Source organism: Hyperolius riggenbachi, chromosome 7 (assembly GCF_040937935.1).
Source record: "Hyperolius riggenbachi isolate aHypRig1 chromosome 7, aHypRig1.pri, whole genome shotgun sequence".
Classification (NCBI taxonomy): Eukaryota; Metazoa; Chordata; class Amphibia; order Anura; family Hyperoliidae; genus Hyperolius; species Hyperolius riggenbachi.
Genome location: NC_090652.1, coordinates 313520572 through 313540366, shown reverse-complemented (window position 1 = coordinate 313540366; position 19795 = coordinate 313520572). Strand labels below are relative to the sequence as shown.

Genomic DNA, 19795 nt, shown 5'->3' with positions numbered 1-19795 from the left:
TCTCATCAGAGGTGCTAACAGTCAGATTAAACAGAGAACAATGAAACAAAGAGCAGATTAGGTGTTTACTGTCATGTTCCCACTGATTTATAAGGTAAAATACAAGAGGGTGCTTCATCTCTGGTTCTCTTTAAGGGTGAAAAAAGGGAAAAATCCCTTCAAGCACATTCAAGTGCACCCACACTCTAATGGATCACTGGGAGACAGATTCATGCGTTCAGCCTGGGACACACATACAACTTTGATTCGTCAATAACTGACCAATTTTACCGTCTCCATGTAGCATGGGAACCAACATATTTTGAATAATATGAACAGTAATTTTCATCAAAAACATGAAAATTATGATTGATGTGACATGCTGTGCTATGGACTTCCAGCACATTCGATCAGTACAGTTGATTCTGCCTGGAGTAGAGTGGGAAAATCGATGTGTATGGCCTGCTTAACCACTTGCATATCAGCAGTAGCTGGCCCCTTAAAAGGGAACCAGAGACGAAGCACCCTTGTGTATTTTACCATATATATCAGTAAGAACATTAGAGAAAACACTTACCATGCTCTCTGTTTCATCCTCACTGCTAAAAGTGTCTATTATCAGCTGTGATAAGAATCCCAGACTGAGCATTCAGTCTGGCTTTGCAGGGAATAATTATAGCTGAGTCATTATAGCAGAGCCACAAGGGGGCAGGCTTGGGCTTGAAAAGACACCAGAGAAGACAGACTCGGCTATAATCTTTCCGTAGCAAAGCCAGACTGAGTGCTCAGTCGGGGATTCTTATTAGAGGTGATAACAGTCAGATTAAACAGAGAACAATGAAACAAAGAGCATATTAGGTGTTTACTGCCATTTTCCCACTGATTTATAAGGTAAAATACATGAGGGTGCTTAATCTCTGGTTCTCTTTAAGGACCAGAGACTGCTGGCACCAAGAAAAACGGGGCTTTCCGACGAATCGCCGCATGCCCCTTGCTCTACTGTCGCTATGACAGCAGAGCTCTGTGAGCTGGTCAGGAGACTATTTCATTGGCTCCTGACCCTGTCATCAATGTGTGCCAATGGGATTGGCTCAAAGTGATCGCTTGTAGCGAGAGAGTGATTTGTGGGAGTGGCAGGTGAAATCTACACCCTGGCAGGAATAAGCAGCCACAAACTGGGCATAGATTTCCATTATCGCTGTCCGGAAGCGGTTAAAGGGACCATGAGCAGTAAGAAAAAAAGGAAATGCGGACTTACCTGGGGCTTCCTCCAGCCCCTGTAGCCTGCGTGGTCCCGCGGCGTCCTTGATCCCTTCCGTGGTCTCGCTGGCGGCTCCGGTAATCCAGCAACTTTGGCTGAATTTGTTCATGTGTGCCATCACGCCCGGTCACCAGAAGAGTCCTGCGCTTGTGCGGTGCAGTCTTTAGAGAACCGCGCATGCGCAGAACTCTTACGGCTACCAGCGTGATCATGCGCGTAATTCGAAGTCGCCAGATTACTGGAGCTGCCAGCTGGGCCACGGAAGGCACCAAGAGGATGCTGGGGGACCTCGCTGGCTACAGGGGGCTGGGCAAAGCCTCAGGTAAGTCTGCATTTCCTTTTTTCCTTACTGCTCAGGGTCTCTTAGGAAGTGATCGCCCCGTCAGCAAATGGGTAATAAAGTGAGAGCTGATTTAATAAGCACAGTTGTCAGTTAGTGTTGACGCTTGTAGCTGTGAAAGGTTTATATATAATATTGCCTCCCTTTTTATAATTCCAGCCACCAATACTCTGGTAGGAGAAGGTCCAGGCTGTGTAATGAAGGGTGTGGTGGCCATGCAGAGGCAGCTCAGCTAATAGACCTGTCTGGGTTTTCTAGATATTTGGAACAGTTTCTTAAACTTTATCCGGGATGTCTTTTAGCGGGAGTTGGCTCCACAGCCCTCTGTGTCTTTGTTCTGCAAAAATCTCTGTTTTGTCTAAAAACAAAAACAAATCAGTGGCCTCTATTTGTGGCGCTGCGAGAGCTTTCCTAGCTAAATGTTGGTAGGAGCCGTCGCCTGCTAAGCAAATGTTGATCGACTAGGTTAGACAAATATCCAGAATAAGGGAGATTATGTGTGGTTTATAAATCTTACCATAGGTGAATCTGCAGCTCCATGGAAAGTGTGTTAGCAACATTGCCCCGTGGGAAAGCTCAATTCCAAGCATCGCCCAACCCACACCTGAAGTGAGAGGGATATGGAGGCTGCCATATTTATTTCCTTATAAATAATGTACATTGCCTGGCAGTCCTGCTGATCCTCTGCCTCTAATACTTTTAACTACAGCCCCTCAACAAGCATGCAGCAGATCAGATGCTCTGACTGAACTGTAACTGGATTAGCTGCATGCTTGTTTCAGGTGTGTGATTTAGACACTACTGATGCATGAAAGATCAGCAGGACTGCCAGGGAACTGGTATTGTTTAAGGAAATGAATATGGCACGTGCAATCGTAATTCGTGCCAAACTACCTCGTTTATTTCTAATTTGAACTCTGGTAGTCGCCGGCACCCAAATCAGTCATTTAGCGCAGCTATAGCCAGGCCTGTGGAGTCGGTACAAAAATCAAAAAATCATCAGACTCCTCAGTTTTTGAAATATCCAACTCCAGGTGCCCAAAATGGCTCAGACTCCTCGACTCCAACTCCGTAGTCTAATACTTACCAGAACTAAGGATTTGGTACAAAAATCATCCAACTCCGTCTCCTTAGTTTATGAAATTTCCAACTCCAGGTAGCCAAAATTATTCCAACTCCTCGACTCAAACGCTGACTCCACAGCCCTGGCTATAGCCATAATTTTCATTACAACCTATGGTGGCACCCAAATGATTTGAGCAGTGCTGCAACGACGAGCTGATCCCGGAAGGGGTTTACCCTATACTTGTCTGGCCCCTCTGCCACGTTTTAAAGGACTTCCGAGGCCAAAAAGAAGAAAATTACACTATACCTTTTAAATATCTGAATCCACGGACGTCCAGCGCGTCCTCCGCACCGTACCGCCGTCATTGCTGCCTTTTTCTTTCCCCCATGGCTCGGCCCGACCCCACTGAACGGGTCGCTTGGCTTCCACCAGTAAGATGGCCGCCGCCTTGAGCCGCGGCTGCGCAGTACGCTTTGCCCTTCGTGCGACTGCGCAGCCTTCAGCCCGCCTCCCGCAGCGTACAGATTCCGTAATGCTGCCCAAGCGTATGTCGGGCGCGCTCACATCACTGCGAGCAGTGCATGTGAGGCCGCGCCCCCTTGACAGTACAGTATACGGAGACACGCTGGGGGAGCGAGCATTACATTCACTGTTGCAAGCGTGGATAAAGTAAGTTATTACCTTTGGCAAACATGCCCGACATACGCTTGGGCAGCATTACGGAATCTGTACGCTGCGGGAGGCGGGCTGAAGGCTGCGCAGTCGCACGAAGGGCAAAGCGTACTGCGCAGCCGCGGCTCAAGGCGGCGGCCATCTTACTGGTGGAAGCCATGCGACCCGTTCAGTGGGGTCGGGCCGAGCCATGGGGGAAAGAAAAAGGCAGCAATGACGGCGGTACGGTGCGGAGGACGCGCTGGACGTCCTCCGTGGATTCAGATATTTAAAAGGTATAGTGTAATTTTCTTCTTTTTGGCCTCGGAAGTCCTTTAAGTTGTTTGCTCACCCCTGGCCTAGACAGAAGTGCATGCCCAGCAGTCTGTATGCTGGACAGGTTGCAGTGAAGGGAGGAGATCTGGTAATGGGAACCAGTTTTGGAAACCTGAACTCAGGAGAGGTAACCATCTCCTCTCTAATTCTGGGAATACGCGGCTTGATTCTGAGCCATTTAGATGGCTCGATTGATAATTTCCGACATGCCCGATCTCCCGCCCGATCGATTCCACGCTTAATTTTTCATAGGGAACAATGGGAAAAAATAAGAAAAACGAATGGAAGATAAGAAAATCTCCCGCATAATCAAACGCGAAAAATGATTGGGCGTGAAATCGAGCGTGAAAATCGAGCAGTGTATTACCAGCATAAGAAGTAAATGCAGTTATGTAGTGTAAAATTCCCAGCATCTTCCAAAAACTGGAATACATTTGGGGAGGGGGGGGGGGGGGTGTTGACTAATAAACTCACTGGGTTTTGCTTCATGAAGTTAATGGTTTTGTTCCAGTTTACCACGCCATTTTCCTGGAGGAGCTGACGTCCTTTGAGCTCATTGAGAAGATTGCCAGCTTGTACAGTATTTCTCCTCAGCAGATCAACCAGATCTACAAGCAAGGACCTACTGGGATCCATGTGGTCGTCAGTACAGAGGTGTGTATGACTGGTTCTCTTTCTTCTCCTCTCTGAGAAGGGCAGGCATTGGGGAACATTGACCCGACGGATCACTACTAGGGAGGCCAGGGACATCTTGCCACACCTGTACATACTTAAAATTTTTTATTGGCTATAAATGGTTATGGATGATCGTTTTGCCTGGAAAACAGAGTAACCGTGCTAGGTCATCTGACCTGAATATCTTTCTACTAATATTCATATAATTTTTTTTTTATTATTATTATTATTATTTTTTTTTACAAAAGTGTTCTTTACAGTGAACAAACAAGGAAATGTAAATATACTTACCTAGGTAGCGGGAAGACTCTGGATTATCCAAAGGCTTCCCGTGACCTCCTTGCCTCGCCGTTGATATATTCTGGCGGCCACACACCCCGTCTTGTACAGGAGCGGCTATACTGCGCTGAGTCCAGCTGCGTCAGCTAGCAGCTCTATCAGCCTTGTTTAGACGCAGGTTACTGTCAAACCCGTAGGGAGGAAGTAGTGGCGTTACGTGGACCACGAGTAGAACACATCGGGTATAGGTGGCGGCATAGGTAACTTAACCCCTCCCCCTGCTGCGGGCAGTGCGATCTAATTTCAATTTTGATTGAGTAGCTACATACTCGTAGCGCACAACACTAGAGCACAAATGGAACGTCGTCCACCCGCGTCCACACCCCACTCGACCCCTGTGTTTAACCTTTTGGGGGCCGACGTAGGTTGAATCTACGTCCAGCAGGTGGTGGTGCTGCCGCCCTGACTGGACGTTGATTCAACGTCCGCGCTAACGAACCATCCCGACGCGATCGTGTGCATCGGAGAGGGGAGATTAAGCTGTCATGACAGCTGACATCTCCCCTCAGTGATCAGCAGCCATCGCATATGGCTGCTGATCACGTGATCACTACGATCGCCGGCAGATCGTATTGATCAATTTGACAGCTGCAGCGGTAGGGGGGAAAAGAACAGGATCCACTCACCTTCCTGCCGTTCCCGCGACGATCGCGCTCCCCACCGCTCTTGCCGGCATCTCTGCTCCTTCTGACGTTAGTGCCGGGGCCCGGCTTGATGACGTCATCAAGCCGCGACCCGGAACTGAGCGGCAGTTGGAGCGGAGATGCCGGCTGGAGCAGAGGGGTCTGTTGCGGCTCGTCGCTGAAGCCTGGGAGGTGAGTGAAGGGGTTGCATGAAGGGGGGCCACCTGGCCACCCAGGGGGGACACTGCCCAGCAAGACCCTGCAGGGATCTGGCTACCCTAACCCCCCCAAACGCACCCCCTCCCATTTCAGCTAAAACGCCTGGTCCTTAAGGGGGGTTAAGCGGCTGGTCCCGAAAGGGTTAACATATTAACACTTTCCTTCCAACCTCAGGAGCAGGGGTGAATGCCCCACTGTCAGACCAAGTCTGACAATGGAGTGGAAGGGTTAAAGAGGAGCTGTCGGTCATACTATCTAAACCCCCCCCCCCCCACATATATTAGTAGATAAATACTTGCTCTACTTACATAACACATGTATTGCACTGTCTACATTTTGATTTTTGTACAGTAAAAAAAGAGAAAATACTTCTTAGCATTTCCCATTTTAGCTGTGGCTATTTTGAAGCCAATCCTGATGTCATTTCCTCCCTTAAGCCCAATCTACACGATACGATTCTTTGTACGATTCGTTTACGATTCGATTAAATCCGACATGTCCCACCCGGATTCGATTTGATGCAATTTGATTTGCCATTGTCTTGCAATTGCAAATCCAACTGAATCGAATAGAACCCAAAACGGACATGTCGGATTTAATCGAATCGTAAATAGAATCGTAATCGAATCGTACAAAGAATCGTATCGTGTAGATTGGCCTTTAGTCTCCTCTGCCTGATTTGCCCCGCCCTTCACTATAGAAAGTGCATTGTCTCCGCATGAGAAATATTGGCCAATCCAAGAGGAACAGAGGTGTGGGAGGGGAAAACAGGAGGGAAAGAGGCTTCAGCCAATCGGGCTGCATTAATTAAGTCTGAGGGGAACTAGAGTACCAAATAAGAGTCGGGTAAACTGGGGAACGATCATTTATCAACAAGAAAAGTAATAGTGATTAACTTTTGGATTGCCTGGTTACAATCCGTATTATTTGTTTACCCGATAAAAATAATTGATTTTTTATTTTATGCCCAACAGTTACACTTTAACAAGCACTAATGAAGATAGCTGGCTATCCTATCAATGTTTAATGTCCGTATACTCATCTATTTTTGATTGGCCACAAAAGTCATTTATTTAAAAACTCTCTAAATACATACAGGGTGCATTTCGTTAAGTATAACGAAGCGCTCTTTAAACTATTTGAGCCGATGGCTGCCTAGCGTGTGCAGGGAATTATAACACTCTGCTGCTGTGGCAGCGCAGCTTAGTGAAGCAACCTCATTGTGCTTACTGCAGGCATAATCATAAAAGCTGTAAATAAACCTGTTCACCTTCTCTTTTCAGATGGTTCAGAACTTCCAGGACGAGTCTTGCTTTCTAATCAACACACTGAAAGGTAGGTTAACCTAACATGCGTCTGTCCTTCAAGATGTGGCAGTGTACAAACCAACTAACTGAACCGAATCCTCTGTGGTGCAGGGAACCAGGGGGTCTCTACCTCCTCACACTAGAGCAAGGAGGTGACTCTGCAGGGGGAGGAGGGGAGGGGCCGCCGGTGCCAGCTCACATGCTGTAGACACAACCACTTGATCGCGCCAGCGTAACTCTGCAATTTCATGGTGCGCCCCTGGTGATTGGCCAGACGTGGTGCGCACCTGGTGATCGGCCAGTCGTGGTGCGCCCCTGGTGATCGGCCAGTCGTGGTGCGCCCCTGGTGATCGGCCAGTCGTGGCGCGCCCCTGGTGATCGGCCAGTCGTGGCGCGCCCCTGGTGATCGGCCAGTCGTGGCGCGCCCCTGGTGATCGGCCAGTCGTGGCGCGCCCCTGGTGATCGGCCAGACGTGGCGCGCCCCTGGTGATCGGCCAGACGTGGCGCGCCCCTGGTGATCGGCCAGTCGTGGCGCGCCCCTGGTGATCGGCCAGTCGTGGCGCGCCCCTGGCGATCGGCCAGTCGTGGCGCGCCCCTGGCGATCGGCCAGTCGTGGCGCGCCCCTGGCGATCGGCCCGACGTGGCGCGCCCCTGGCGATCGGCCCGACGTGGTGCGCCCCTGGCGATCGGCCCGACGTGGTGCGCCCCTGACGATCGGCCAGTCGTGGTGCGCCCCTGGTGATCGGCCAGTCGTGGTGCGCCCCTGGTGATCGGGCAGACGTGGTGCGCCCCTGGTGATTAGCAAAAAACACCAAAGAAAAATAACACCCTCACATGTTAAATATACAATGTTGTAAACTATCCAAGAAAATTATTGGTCAGGAGGCCAAAAGGTAAATGCAAAGAATCTTTATTAATGCCAACTACAAAAGGTTAAAAACAAGACAGCCGTGCCTAGGTGATCGGCCAGTCGTGGCGCGCCCCTGGTGATCGGGCAGTCGTGGCGCGCCCCTGGTGATCGGCCAGACGTGGCGCGCCCCTGGTGATCGGCCAGACGTGGCGCGCCCCTTGGGATCGGCCAGACGTGGCGCGCCCCTTGGGATCGGCCAGACGTGGCGCGCCCCTTGGGATCGGCCAGACGTGGCGCGCCCCTTGGGATCGGCCAGACGTGGCGCGCCCCTGGCGATCGGCCCGACGTGGCGCGCCCCTGGCGATCGGCCCGACGTGGCGCGCCCCTGGCGATCGGCCCGACGTGGCGCGCCCCTGGCGATCGGCCAGTCGTGGCGCGCCCCTGGCGATCGGCCCGACGTGGCGCGCCCCTGGCGATCGGCCCGACGTGCGCCCCTGGCGATCGGCCCGACGTGGTGCGCCCCTGGCGATCGGCCAGTCGTGGTGCGCCCCTGGCGATCGGCCAGTCGTGGTGCGCCCCTGGTGATCGGGCAGACGTGGTGCGCCCCTGGTGATTAGCAAAAAACACCAAAGAAAAATAACACCCTCACATGTTAAATATACAATGTTGTAAACTATCCAAGAAAATTATTGGTCAGGAGGCCAAAAGGTAAATGCAAAGAATCTTTATTAATGCCAACTACAAAAGGTTAAAAACAAGACAGCCGTGCCTAGGTCATGGGCCCCAAATATAATCAATAATCTATCTGAGCCCTGCACAATATAAGATTTGATAAATATATAAGATATGCAGGCTCTCTCTCAAGAGACCGTGGTCCAGTTGTAGCAGTATCAGGTATGATATAAAGCAAGTTATTGTAAATAAACTGATACTGTGCTACAGTCAGATCAAGGGAGAGGTACATCTAATAACCCTGTATAGATAGAAAAATCTCACTCAGCTTCCAAAACATCTGCACCAATTGTATTACAAGGTGCCAATGTGAATTGTGCTTAAACACTGTAAGACACTTTGCTCTAAGGAGGCTGGTGCTGTACCTCAGATGGCATAGTGGTTAGCAGGGCTGTTGGGTTGGAGTCGAGAAGTCGGAGCAATTTTGGGTGCCTGGAGTCCGGAGTCAGAGTCGGTGGTTTCATAAACTGAGGAGTCGGATGATTCTTGTACCAACTCCACAGCCCTGGTGGTTAGATGTCTCGCCTTGCAGCGCTGGGTCCCCAGTTTGAAACCCAGGCAGGGCACTGTCTGCAAGGAATTTGTATGTTCTCCCCATGTATATGTGTTTCTTCCAGGCACTCCGGTTTCCTCCCTCATCCCAAAAGCATACAGATAAGTTTATTGGCTTCCCCCTAAATTGTCCCTAGACTATGATACAAACACTACACAATACATGCATAGTCATATGACTATGGCAGGGATTGGATTGTGAGTTGAGGGACAGTTAGTGACAATACAATATACTCTGTAGAAGGTGACTGTGCTATATGAATACTAAATTATAATAATTTTATCTGACAATAGCACCACCTAGCGGCAGCCATTTTTCCAATGTTAGACTATATCTGACGGTTAAAAACTATAATCAGACTGGGTAGGTAAACTCTCATACTATATGGAGGTGGCAAAATTGGCCAATCGAAATTGGATGTGTGTACGCACCCTCGTAGATCATACTTGAGGTGTTTGGGTGATGTGTGGAGTGTTCAGTTCTGAGAGAGTTGATATGACCCGGGTGCTCTGACCATTCTCCTTGCCTTGCAGCTGAGAGCGGTGCCGGCTATCACATCATCCTCAAGTGAAATCCCTGAATCGCACGAGACGCTTTGGACCATCGATAATGGAGTATCGCACGGCCGGCGAACAAAACAAGGCCCTGTACAAAGTCTGCGGAGGAGAAGAACCCTGAATTCTATTTTAGGGAAAGAAAAGTGCCTTAGCGGGATTCTGACCAGCAGCCGTCGGGCACTTTAGAGCTGTACCATTCATTGTAAATATTATTGTGCCAGTCCTGCGTCCGCTCAGAGTGTGGAACGTGTGCAATAGTGTAAATATTAGAATATCCAAAGCTTTCCGAACACTGGAGAATCCCGTTTCTAGCCCGTGTGGAATGTACTCTACATCAATCATGTATAGAAGGTCATTTCTGTCATTTAGTGCAGGAGACCTGTGCTGGTGTCTAACCCCTCCCTTACCCATAGGAACTGTCCACCAGTGGGGCTGCTGTAGCCATCATGCTGTTATAGTCACTTGTATTAGAGCCGGCCATGACAATCGGTGAGGATTTCTTACACATTGTGCTGATCTTGTACCAGTTATCATCATGCTTTCCTGCTCTTTGGCACTGCTGATCTCTCCTGTAGATATGTGATCATGATGTTGTAGCATGGATGCACTGTGCAAGCTAGTGATGTGTATAATGTGTAGCAAGGGGGTGCAGAATTATAAGTGGTGTAGGTACTCTGCCCCCCCCCCCCCTCCCCAATGCATCATTGTGAACCTGCTCGCCAAAAAGTTCCTGAAGCTGAAAAATGTACAACTTTTCCTCTTCCTGCTGAGTGTTTGTGAGTGACGGGGAAAGTCCTCCAAAAAGACAAACAAAACTCTGGTATTTATTAGTCTTGTCTGCTAATGAACGTTCTGCATTTCTCCCGCTGCAGAAAAGTCTGTCAGATAGGATAGCAGGTGATCTATTCCACGGACCAGAACAGGATCATACACCAGGCAGCCTAGGCAGTTGCTTGGGGCCTAGGGGTGTCAAGGGACCACCCTGCCACCTTCTCTGACCTCTCTCCACTACAGCTTACCAAAAGGGCCACAAGAGGGCCCCAAATCTACTACCTTGCCTAGGGCCCCATTATATCTTAAAGGACACATCCGAGCAGTACAAAAAAATCCACGGTACTATTCCGTTAACCGGGCGCAACCACTGGGTGGTGTTAATTACTATTCCCCCTCCAGGCCGCCATGGATAGTAGGGAAAGATGTAACTGCTGCCAGTGATCGCTGGAGTTTTATCACCACCTAGTGGTTGCGCCCGGCTAACGGAAAAGAACCAAATCCACTTACCTGGGGCTTCCTCCAGCCCCTGCCAGCCGTCCTGTGCACTCCCCGCAGCACTGCGTATGCGCGAGGGGCTCTGAGTCGCACTGACGTCATCCGGACTGTACTGCGCAAGAGCAGTAGTTCAGCACCTGCGCAGTACAGTCTGGATGACGCCAGCGCGACCAGTGAACGGCATGCTGGAGGGCAGGAGAAGCCGACTTAGCGAGGTCGGAGGGGCTCGGGAACCACCGGAGCTGTGGCGAGGGCACAGGACGGCTGCCAGGGGCTGGAGGAAACACGAGGTATTTGGATTTTTTATTTTTAGGTTGTTCGGACCTTCCCCCTTTAATCAATGTCTGCCAGGAACAGCAGCTCAGTGCACACCAGAGAGTTGCACGCCAAGCAGTGGTCTGGGCTTTGGGCGCTCACTTCATCAACTGACTCCACTTGCGTAACTTTACTATACCTATTCGGTTGGTGGCGTGGATAGTGGTAGCACTGAGCTGCCGTCTGTGGAATAGATCAGCTGCTCTCTTATCGGACAGTAGACTTTGCTATGGGGGAGAACACAGCAGCTGCCAGTAGACAGATTAATACACAAGTACCAAAACTTTTATGTTTATCACCTCAGTTAGCCAATTGCAGTGAATGTAGGAGGTCATGTGATTAGCGAGCTCACTGATTGGTCTCCTGTTACTCTGAATGCTGAAGCTATTAATTACCGTCCCTGTGCTGCAAGAATGTTCATTCACCCAAGCTGAACACATGAGGTGAGCTCTCTGGAGGGGGGTGACATGAGGTGCATTTGCCTTGTGCTCAGGGCTTTAGCGGTACAATGCAGTGCGCTGACCTTCTGAACAATGCTGATGGCAGGGCCAGTTTATGCCAGGCATGCTGCTTTTATGCGAATGACGCTTGCATAGCCTTTACTTTGAAAGTGGCCGTTCTCGTTAAGCACTTTGTAACATGCAACATCATATTAACACACTGCTGCTTTTGTTTTTTGTTTTATTTTTGTTTTTCCCCGTCAGCTGTGCAATATAAAGAAATTGTGCAGCACCTGCTTTCTGCTTGCTAATGGGCCGGCGTGTCCCGTCAATACGGATACAGTACCGTTCTGGCATTAGTGTGATCTGGAGATGGACAATGACCTGCTAACCATTCTGATTTACCTGCACTACCTATGTTGTGTGTAAACCCAGCCTGAAGTGCATTTTGCTTGGCAGTGCTACAGAGGCAGCCATTTTGGCGTCCTTGTAAAATAATAGGTTCTGATTTGCTGGAGCAGATATATAGAACAGACCAAACTCCAGGCTTGTTCCCGGGCTGCGCCTCAGAAGGTATCAGACGAGTTGCGTTTAACATGAGATGCATTTAAAGATGAATCATTAACCTAAGATTGGCCAGCTTTGTATTAAATACTTCCATGCCGTCCAGATTCATTGACCTCGGCTGATCATGGTGGCTTGTAGGATGGGCTGATGGGGGTGGGGATTGTAGAGGAGTGGCTTAAAGTGACAGACACAGGAGCTGACCCGTAGAAAATGCTAGTTGCTTAAAGGACAACTGAAGTGAGAAGAATATGAAGGCTGCCATGTTTATCCCCTTATAGGCAATACCAGTTGCCTGGCTGTGCTTGCTGATATGTTTGGCTGCAGTAGTGTCTGAATCACACACCTGAAACAAGCATGCAGCTAATCCAGCCACACTTCAGTCAGAGCACCTGATCTGCATGCTTGTTCAGGGGCTATGGCTAAAATTATTAGAGGCAGACTCTCTTACCTGTCACAGTGTGTTGTGCTGGACACATAGAAGCACTGTGGAATTTCCTGTGACAAGCACTTACCTCTGTGCAGTGGCCAATTTATCCCTGAATTTCCTGCATGTGAATTGGGAAGCAGAAGCAGCAGGAATATGAGATTGTAGTACTGGTAATGTTGAATGTACAAAATATTATAAAGTCAAACTGCAGAATGTGGCCTCTTCTTGCCAAAAATGTGTGTTGCTTTTTTCCTCAGTTGTATGTCTGCGCACAGAATGATTACTCCTTCCTGTGTCTGACTGATGATCCCCTTATTGTGGAAAACATTCCCCCTCCAGACTATCAGTCTTTGCTCTGTAGAACTCATTGCACGCAGTGACCTGACGAATGAGGTGTCTGCCTGCTGTGGTCACATGATTAGTAGGAGGAGGCGTCTGCCTGCTGTGGTCACATGGTTAGGAGGAGGAGGCGGCGTCTGCTTGCTGTGGTCACATGATTTGTAAGATGAGGCGTCTGCCTGCTATAGTCACATGATTAGAAGTTGACTTTAGAGTCCTTTTTCTTTCCTCACAGGAATAATTCTCATCTCCAGCCAAACATCAGGTCAGACTGAAATTACAAGTCTGGCCAGTGACATCAGAGCCATATTGTGAAGCTGACCACAGTAATGGAGTGGGGCAGGTGGCTATGCCCTTGTTGACCTGTATGTGAGATTTGTCTGGAGTTCCTCTTTAACAGTGTCCTCCTGGAAGATTCTGGATAAAGTACTTGATGCCCGGTTTGATCATTCTCACTTTGGGAGCGGCTCAGCGGGTCTGAGTGCAGCTGTGCGAAGATTAATTTTTCCTTCTGAATTCCTGTGACTGATCAGTGCCTTCGGCTGAATCCGATGCCTTTCTGCTTATTAGCTGGTACCAGGCTGTACCTGCAGCCATTAGGATTTAGTGTGGAAGTGTTGTGATGGTGGGTGTTGGGATTTAGCTGCTTGTTTAGCTGTTTTCTGTTGATTGACATGTATAAGCTAGGTTGGGGGTGTCCGGGGCTTTTTCCTGTAGATATAGTTGCTTCAGTCTGCTTGTGCAGGAATACAGCCGTCCTGCTATGTCTGTGCAGTTGCCGTGGAGCGAATGTCTACACTGCTGAGTGGAGAGGTGACTGAACAAGTGCTTTAATTACTGCCAACTTTTTTTTATTTTTGTTCTGTGATGGAAAAAGCATATTTTGCACTGGCTACTTGCTGTTGTACAGAAACATTCTAAAACTGGAATCTTTATGAAATGCAATAAACTTATTTGTACAAAAGCAAAAAGAATGCCATTTATTTTGTACCCCATTGATAAATCTATATTGGTACTGATATTTATTTAATCAGGGCTGTGGAGTCTGTACAAAAATACTCCCGACTCCAACCTCCAATCCAGATACCCAAAAATTGCTCTTCAACTCAGAGTCCTTAGGCCAGAATTCCCCAAACCTGTCCTCCAAGGCCCATCAACAGTGTATGTTTTGCAGAAAACCATAAACATTCACGGGTGAGGTAATTAGTGTCTCGGCAGAGCTGATTAACGATCTCGGCACTGTTGGTGGGCCTTGAGGACAGGGTTTGGGAACACTGCTAGGCCAATACTTACCAGAGCTGTGGCGTTGGTACAAAAACCATCCAACTCTCCTTTCTATGAAAGTACTGACTATGACTTCAGGTGCCCAATAATAGCTTCGACTCCTCAGCCCTGTATTTAGTACAGCTTGAAAAAGGACCATTGAAATTGATTCGTTTGGTAATTTAGTTTCAAGGTGTATAAATGTTATATCAAATCTTTGTATGATCCTGCATTATGCATTATTTGCATCTCACAACCATCCTCCCTGGCATGATTCTTTCTGGATTTTAGCGTCTGAAAGAGGTGCAATTATTTCCACAAGCTTTTACACCCTAAAAATCATGCCGATAGATAGATCTGTGGCGGCCCTTCAAATTACACAACTCCCATGGATCCAGCTCGGAAGTACAGCTCTGAGCTGTGGATTTTCGTCCCAAGCCTGACTCTGGAGTACCGCTAAGGTTAAAGAGGAGCTGTTAGGTATAAGGTCTCAGAGAAAATAAACACATATATCAGTAGCTAAAGATTGGCTGTACTTACATTACATATGCATTTCACTGTCCATGTTTGTACTTCACATAATTTTTATATAGTATTTGCAGAGAATGATGCTCCTGACAGCTCATGGCAGGTTCCATGTTTGTCTCCTATGAAGCCAATTGTGATGTCATATCCTCCCTGCTTCCTGATGATTCCACTCACAGAAACGCTGGTACTGAATAACACTACTGTGCAGTGAATATTAATTAGCCATGTGGCTAGGAACAAAAGCGGATTCCTGCAGTGTACTCTGCACGGAGATTTATTAGTGCTGTGAGCTAGACTGTTACATGCTGTTGTAACTTGAGCCTCACGAGCAGCCAGGGGAGGGCCCCAGAATGCTTTGCAGTATCTGTTATTCGGCTTGCGTCCTTCTTAGGAGCCTGGGAATACGGAGCCTTGCTGTCAGCAAACATCTAAAGTAAGAGAGATTTTTAACTTCAGTATTGCCTTTTTGGCTTCCTTCTAAACTGTTTAACACTGGAGAATAGAGGTTTAAATTAGCTTTTGCAGCCTGACAGTTACTCTTTAAGCCTGGTACATAGCTGCAATTTTTGGTTGGCCAATTTTACCACCTCCATGTAGTGAGGGTCAACAGAGTTTGAATGCTAGGAACAGATAGTGTAGGTAAGCTCATGGTAGTGGTGAAATTGGTCACTGATTGGACATTCAGCTGAAGGTCTGTACCAGGTTTTAGTCATGAGGTCAAGGTGAAGAAATGAGCAACATTCATTGGACAGAGTACTCACATTTCACCCACCGACTTTCGGGGGGTAAAACTGCCACCATGCCCATACTTTGAAATCCTGGCTCCCCAGGTTGGTCAGTGAAGGGCTGCCATTCGAGGACAAAAAAATTGGGCGGAGCATTAAACATCTAATCAGATTTCACCAGCTGAATAGAATAGGCAATTTTTATTTTATTTTTTTTTACTTTTAACCGCTTCAGCCTTCAGTCGTTTTCACTTTATGCATCCAAGCAATGTTCACCTCTCATTCATTAGCCTATAACTTTATCACAACTTATCACAATGAACTGATCTATGTCTTGTTTTTTTCCGCCACCAATTAGGGCCAGTTCAGACTATGTGCGTTCCTAGCCGTTTTTCCAGAACGTGTACAGGCAGACCTTCTCCATAGAAACTGCTACTAATGTTTTCGAATGGCCTCGTTCACATGTATGCGTTTGAGACACATATGTTTCTCATCCGCATTGCTGCACGCAGTTCTGTGCGTCACGCATAGAAACGGACGCAATGAAAGTCTATGGACGCGTATCAAAAATGCGTACTATTGCGTTTTTAGCGTACTTTTTCCTCTGTGGTTCCCATAATTCTTTTTTTCCCCGGGTCACGTGTGTGTGCAAAACGCAATAGAAAACTAATTTGAACACACGAAAAACGCATGCGTTTTTCAACTTGCGGTTCTTTTAATTTATACGCGTTCTGCAAACGCTGACAGTCTGAACAGGCCCTAGGCTTTCTTTGGGTGGTACATTTTGCTAAGAGCCACTCTACTGTAAATGCATTTTAACAGGAAGAATAAGAAAAAAACTGAAAAAATGCATTATTTCTCAGTTTTCAGCCATTATAGTTTTAAACTAATACATGCCTCCATAATTAAAACTCACGTATTGTATTTCCCCATATGTCCCGGTTATTACACCGTTAAAATTATGTCCCTATCACAATGTATGGCGACAATATTATATTTGGAAATAAAGGTGCATTTTTTACATTTGCATCTATCACTATTTACAAGTTTAAAATAAAAAAAAATAGAAATATTTCATCTTTACATTGATATTTAAAAAGTTTAGACCCTTAGGTAAATATTTACATGTTTAGTTTTTTTTTTAATTGTAATGTTTTATTTTATATCTTAACCACTTAAGGACAGTAGTTTTATAATGTAAATGTGTGTTTTATTTTTTTTTAGTTGTAGTTTTACTTTTTGGCCACAAGGTGGTGGCCATGAGTTTGTTTACATGATTTCACTCTAAGCGTATCATACGCTTGGAGGGACGCATGGGGGACACTACAGCCAGAAAAAGCTAAGGTTCCGAGAGAAGCTGTCGCTTTTTCTGCGGTGGAGAGGAATCAGTGATCGGGCACCATAGCCCGATTCACTGATTGCCTGGCTAACGAACCGTGGGCCGGGAGCGCGCGGACGCGCACATGGCCTCCTGGGCGTAGCTAGTACGTTCAGGAGGCCGAAGTAGTTAAAGCTTTATTGAAAGGCGCTGAGGCGCTTAGTACAGACCCGGACAAAATACTGCTTTATACTCCTAACTGAATTGCCTGATGAAGTGGGGTCATGCCCGCAAAACGCGTTGCATTATTGTGGAGTGTAACTAAAAAACCTTTGTTATACATTAAAAAATGCTTGTTGTTAGTGTCCTTTGGAGTGGTTAGTAGTCTGCTACCACGTCCATGTTTTAAACATTTTATCGCATTGTTTTACTCTATTGGCGCCTCTGTTCACCTGCATCTATTTCCAGTCCACCCTTGGTGGAAGGGCGTAAAACGTTCTTCGTTTCTTCCTATCTAGAGAGATCAACTTCTTAACTCTAAGTGGGGACAGGCTTGTTCTCCCTACCTGCCGTTACAGTGGTTGCCTGAAGGGTAACCCTGGTTTGTGAGTATTGCTTACATTTCATCATCCCTCTATTGATCCTAACATATTACACCATATCGGGCTCTCGGTGTCCCTGTGTTTTTTCTCCAAAACAGTCATAGGTGGTTCCCAGTATTGGCCAGCTGTTCATAGATGGCTCACAATATTGGCAAGCTGTAGTAAATGTCTCCCTGTATTGGCCAGTAGTTGTATCTCCCAATATTATCCAGCAGTCCTAGGTGGCTTCCAGTATTAGCTGACAGTTATAGGTGGCTCCCAGTATTGACCAGCATTGGTCACCTGCAGGATTCTTCAGCAGTCATAGGGGGCTCCCAGTATTCTTCAGCAGGCATAGGTAGAGGTGAGCGTAATGACTTAATTACGATTTCGCGAAATTTCGCGTTATTAGTGTAAGTACGATTATGGCCGTAAGTACATAATCGTAATGAAGGTTTTCGCGAAATTCCACGTAAGTGTAATTTTCGCGTAGCTTTCGCATTACAGTGGGTATCGCGAAATTACGTTTGCCTTGCATGCAGTCTATAGCAATGACTGAAATAAAGCAAAATGCTAGAAAAGGCAAAGAAATGGTGTATATGAGTTCTGCAATGTGCTCTCTCTCACTCCTTCTCCTACAGAAACAACAACCCACAAAGTGAAACTAACATGGCTGCCAGATTATATACTAGGAGGGTGGGTCAAACTACAATTGGTTGTTTAGGATGTATCTCAAAAGAAGCCTGTAATATGATTGGACAATCTCCAATACTCAGACACTTTCCTGTGTCTAGTAATTACTATTATAAACGAAATTACTTTCATTTTCAAAATTAAAATGTATTTCTTTTTATAGCTAACAAGTAATTACGAAATTTGCGAAATTACGAAGAAATGCGAAATTACGTTATGGTTTAACGCGAAATTACTGTATAGTTGTACGTGAAATTACGTTATGAACGAAAAGCGAAATTACACGTTGGAAATTACACTTACGGTATTATCAATTACGATTTTCATGGCAATTACGCTGCCATAATTTCGCGCCGTAACAGCACATTTCACATGCGTAATTATAGTAACACGAAATTTCGAAAATTTTGGCTCAACCCTAGGCATAGGTGGCTCAAAGTATTCGTCAGCAGTCATAGGTGGCTCCCAATATTGGCCAACAGTCATAGGTGGCTCCCAATATTATCCAGAAGTCCTAGGTGTCTCCCAATATCGACCAGAAATCATAGATGGCTCCCAATATCGGTCAACTGTGGCACGGGAACTTTGTCACACTGTATTTGATACTTATGGCACTACCTCATTTCCCATCTCTCTCCTTCAAGGGCCACTTGGTTGAGGTTGTCCCTAAGCCAAATGGTTCCAGTCCTCCTTTATTGCATTCCCACTGTGGGGTGCTGGCGGCTCATTTGCCCCTCCCCCTTCCCCACCCACCATGGTTAAACAGTTAGTGAACTCCTTTCTTAGCTGGGCCACAATTTAAACTTTATACATGGCTTTTTTCTTTCCAAAGGGGCTTACAGTGCACTAGATTTTCAAATCTCTCCCGTCCCTATCTGTTGCATGGTTGAGAAGTTGTTTGATTAAATTTGAAATGCGATTGTATGGAGGATATCGGGGTCAACTCCCAAACGTGGGAGTTTGATGGTCCTCCACTGCCACAACCACCACCACGAATTGCTTGTTTTCTGCCTCTAGAGTGGTGATTTGGTGCACAACGCCGGACTGGCCAGTACCAACTGGACCACAGTGACCATGTCTCTGTATTCTAAAATCCTAGCTAGAAGGTCCAATTTAGTTTGTTTTAGCACTTTTGGGAGTGGAGAATACGATACTGATTTGTGAAACTTCAGTTATCCTTCAAGCCATGTGTCTCCCGCCTCTCTCATCGGGCTTTTCTGGAAGTTTGGCTGGGATGTTAGACGATATTGAGCCGGTTCTCCTGCTGTATCTCCACCATTTATTAATTTTAAGCACACTCTAATGAATCAGACCTTCTTAGAGAACATTTAATTACCCCATTATTTGAATAAATCACAGGGCGTATCGTCCATCCTCTCCTCTCACTCTGATCCAGTTTGTTCTGACAGCTTTCATCGCACAAAGGCTGCAGCGAAGGAATCTCACTAATGGGAAGTGGTGATCACAATGGGTGTAATTTCATTCATTCACTTTTTACTGCTATCGTGTGTCATTCTCCTGCCCTGCAGCATATTCTCCATGCATTTTCATTAAAGGACACCTGAAGTGAGAAGGGTATAGAGCAGGCATGGGCAAACTTGGCCCCCCAGCTGTTAAGGAACTAAAAATCCCACAATGCATTTGCCTTTATGAGTCATGACTGTGGCTGTCAGGCTCCTGCAATGCATTTTGGGACTTGTAGTTCCTCAACAGCTGGAGGGCCAAGTTTGCCCAAGCCTGGTATAGATGCTGCCATACTTATTTCGTTTTAAAGTGAACCTCCAGACTAAAAATCGACTCAGCAGCACTGAAAAGGCTTGGTGTTTCTTTAAAGTGAACCTA

At 46.9% G+C, this 19795-nt stretch overlaps 1 protein-coding gene across 8 annotated transcripts in view; it reads left to right on the top strand.

Moving 5' to 3' along the window:
• The window catches only part of TFCP2L1 (transcription factor CP2 like 1), a 97567-nt gene extending 83763 nt beyond the window's left edge, over positions 1-13804 (top strand). For all 8 annotated transcript variants that reach the window (XM_068246152.1, XM_068246155.1, XM_068246158.1 and 5 more), the window contains 3 exons: positions 4145-4287; positions 6773-6824; positions 9465-13804. In XM_068246152.1, coding sequence (XP_068102253.1) covers positions 4145-4287; positions 6773-6824; positions 9465-9502 — 233 coding nt within the window. In that variant the 3' untranslated portion in view covers positions 9503-13804. The remainder of the gene's footprint in view (positions 1-4144; positions 4288-6772; positions 6825-9464) is intronic.
• Positions 13805-19795: the final 5991 nt, after the last annotated feature.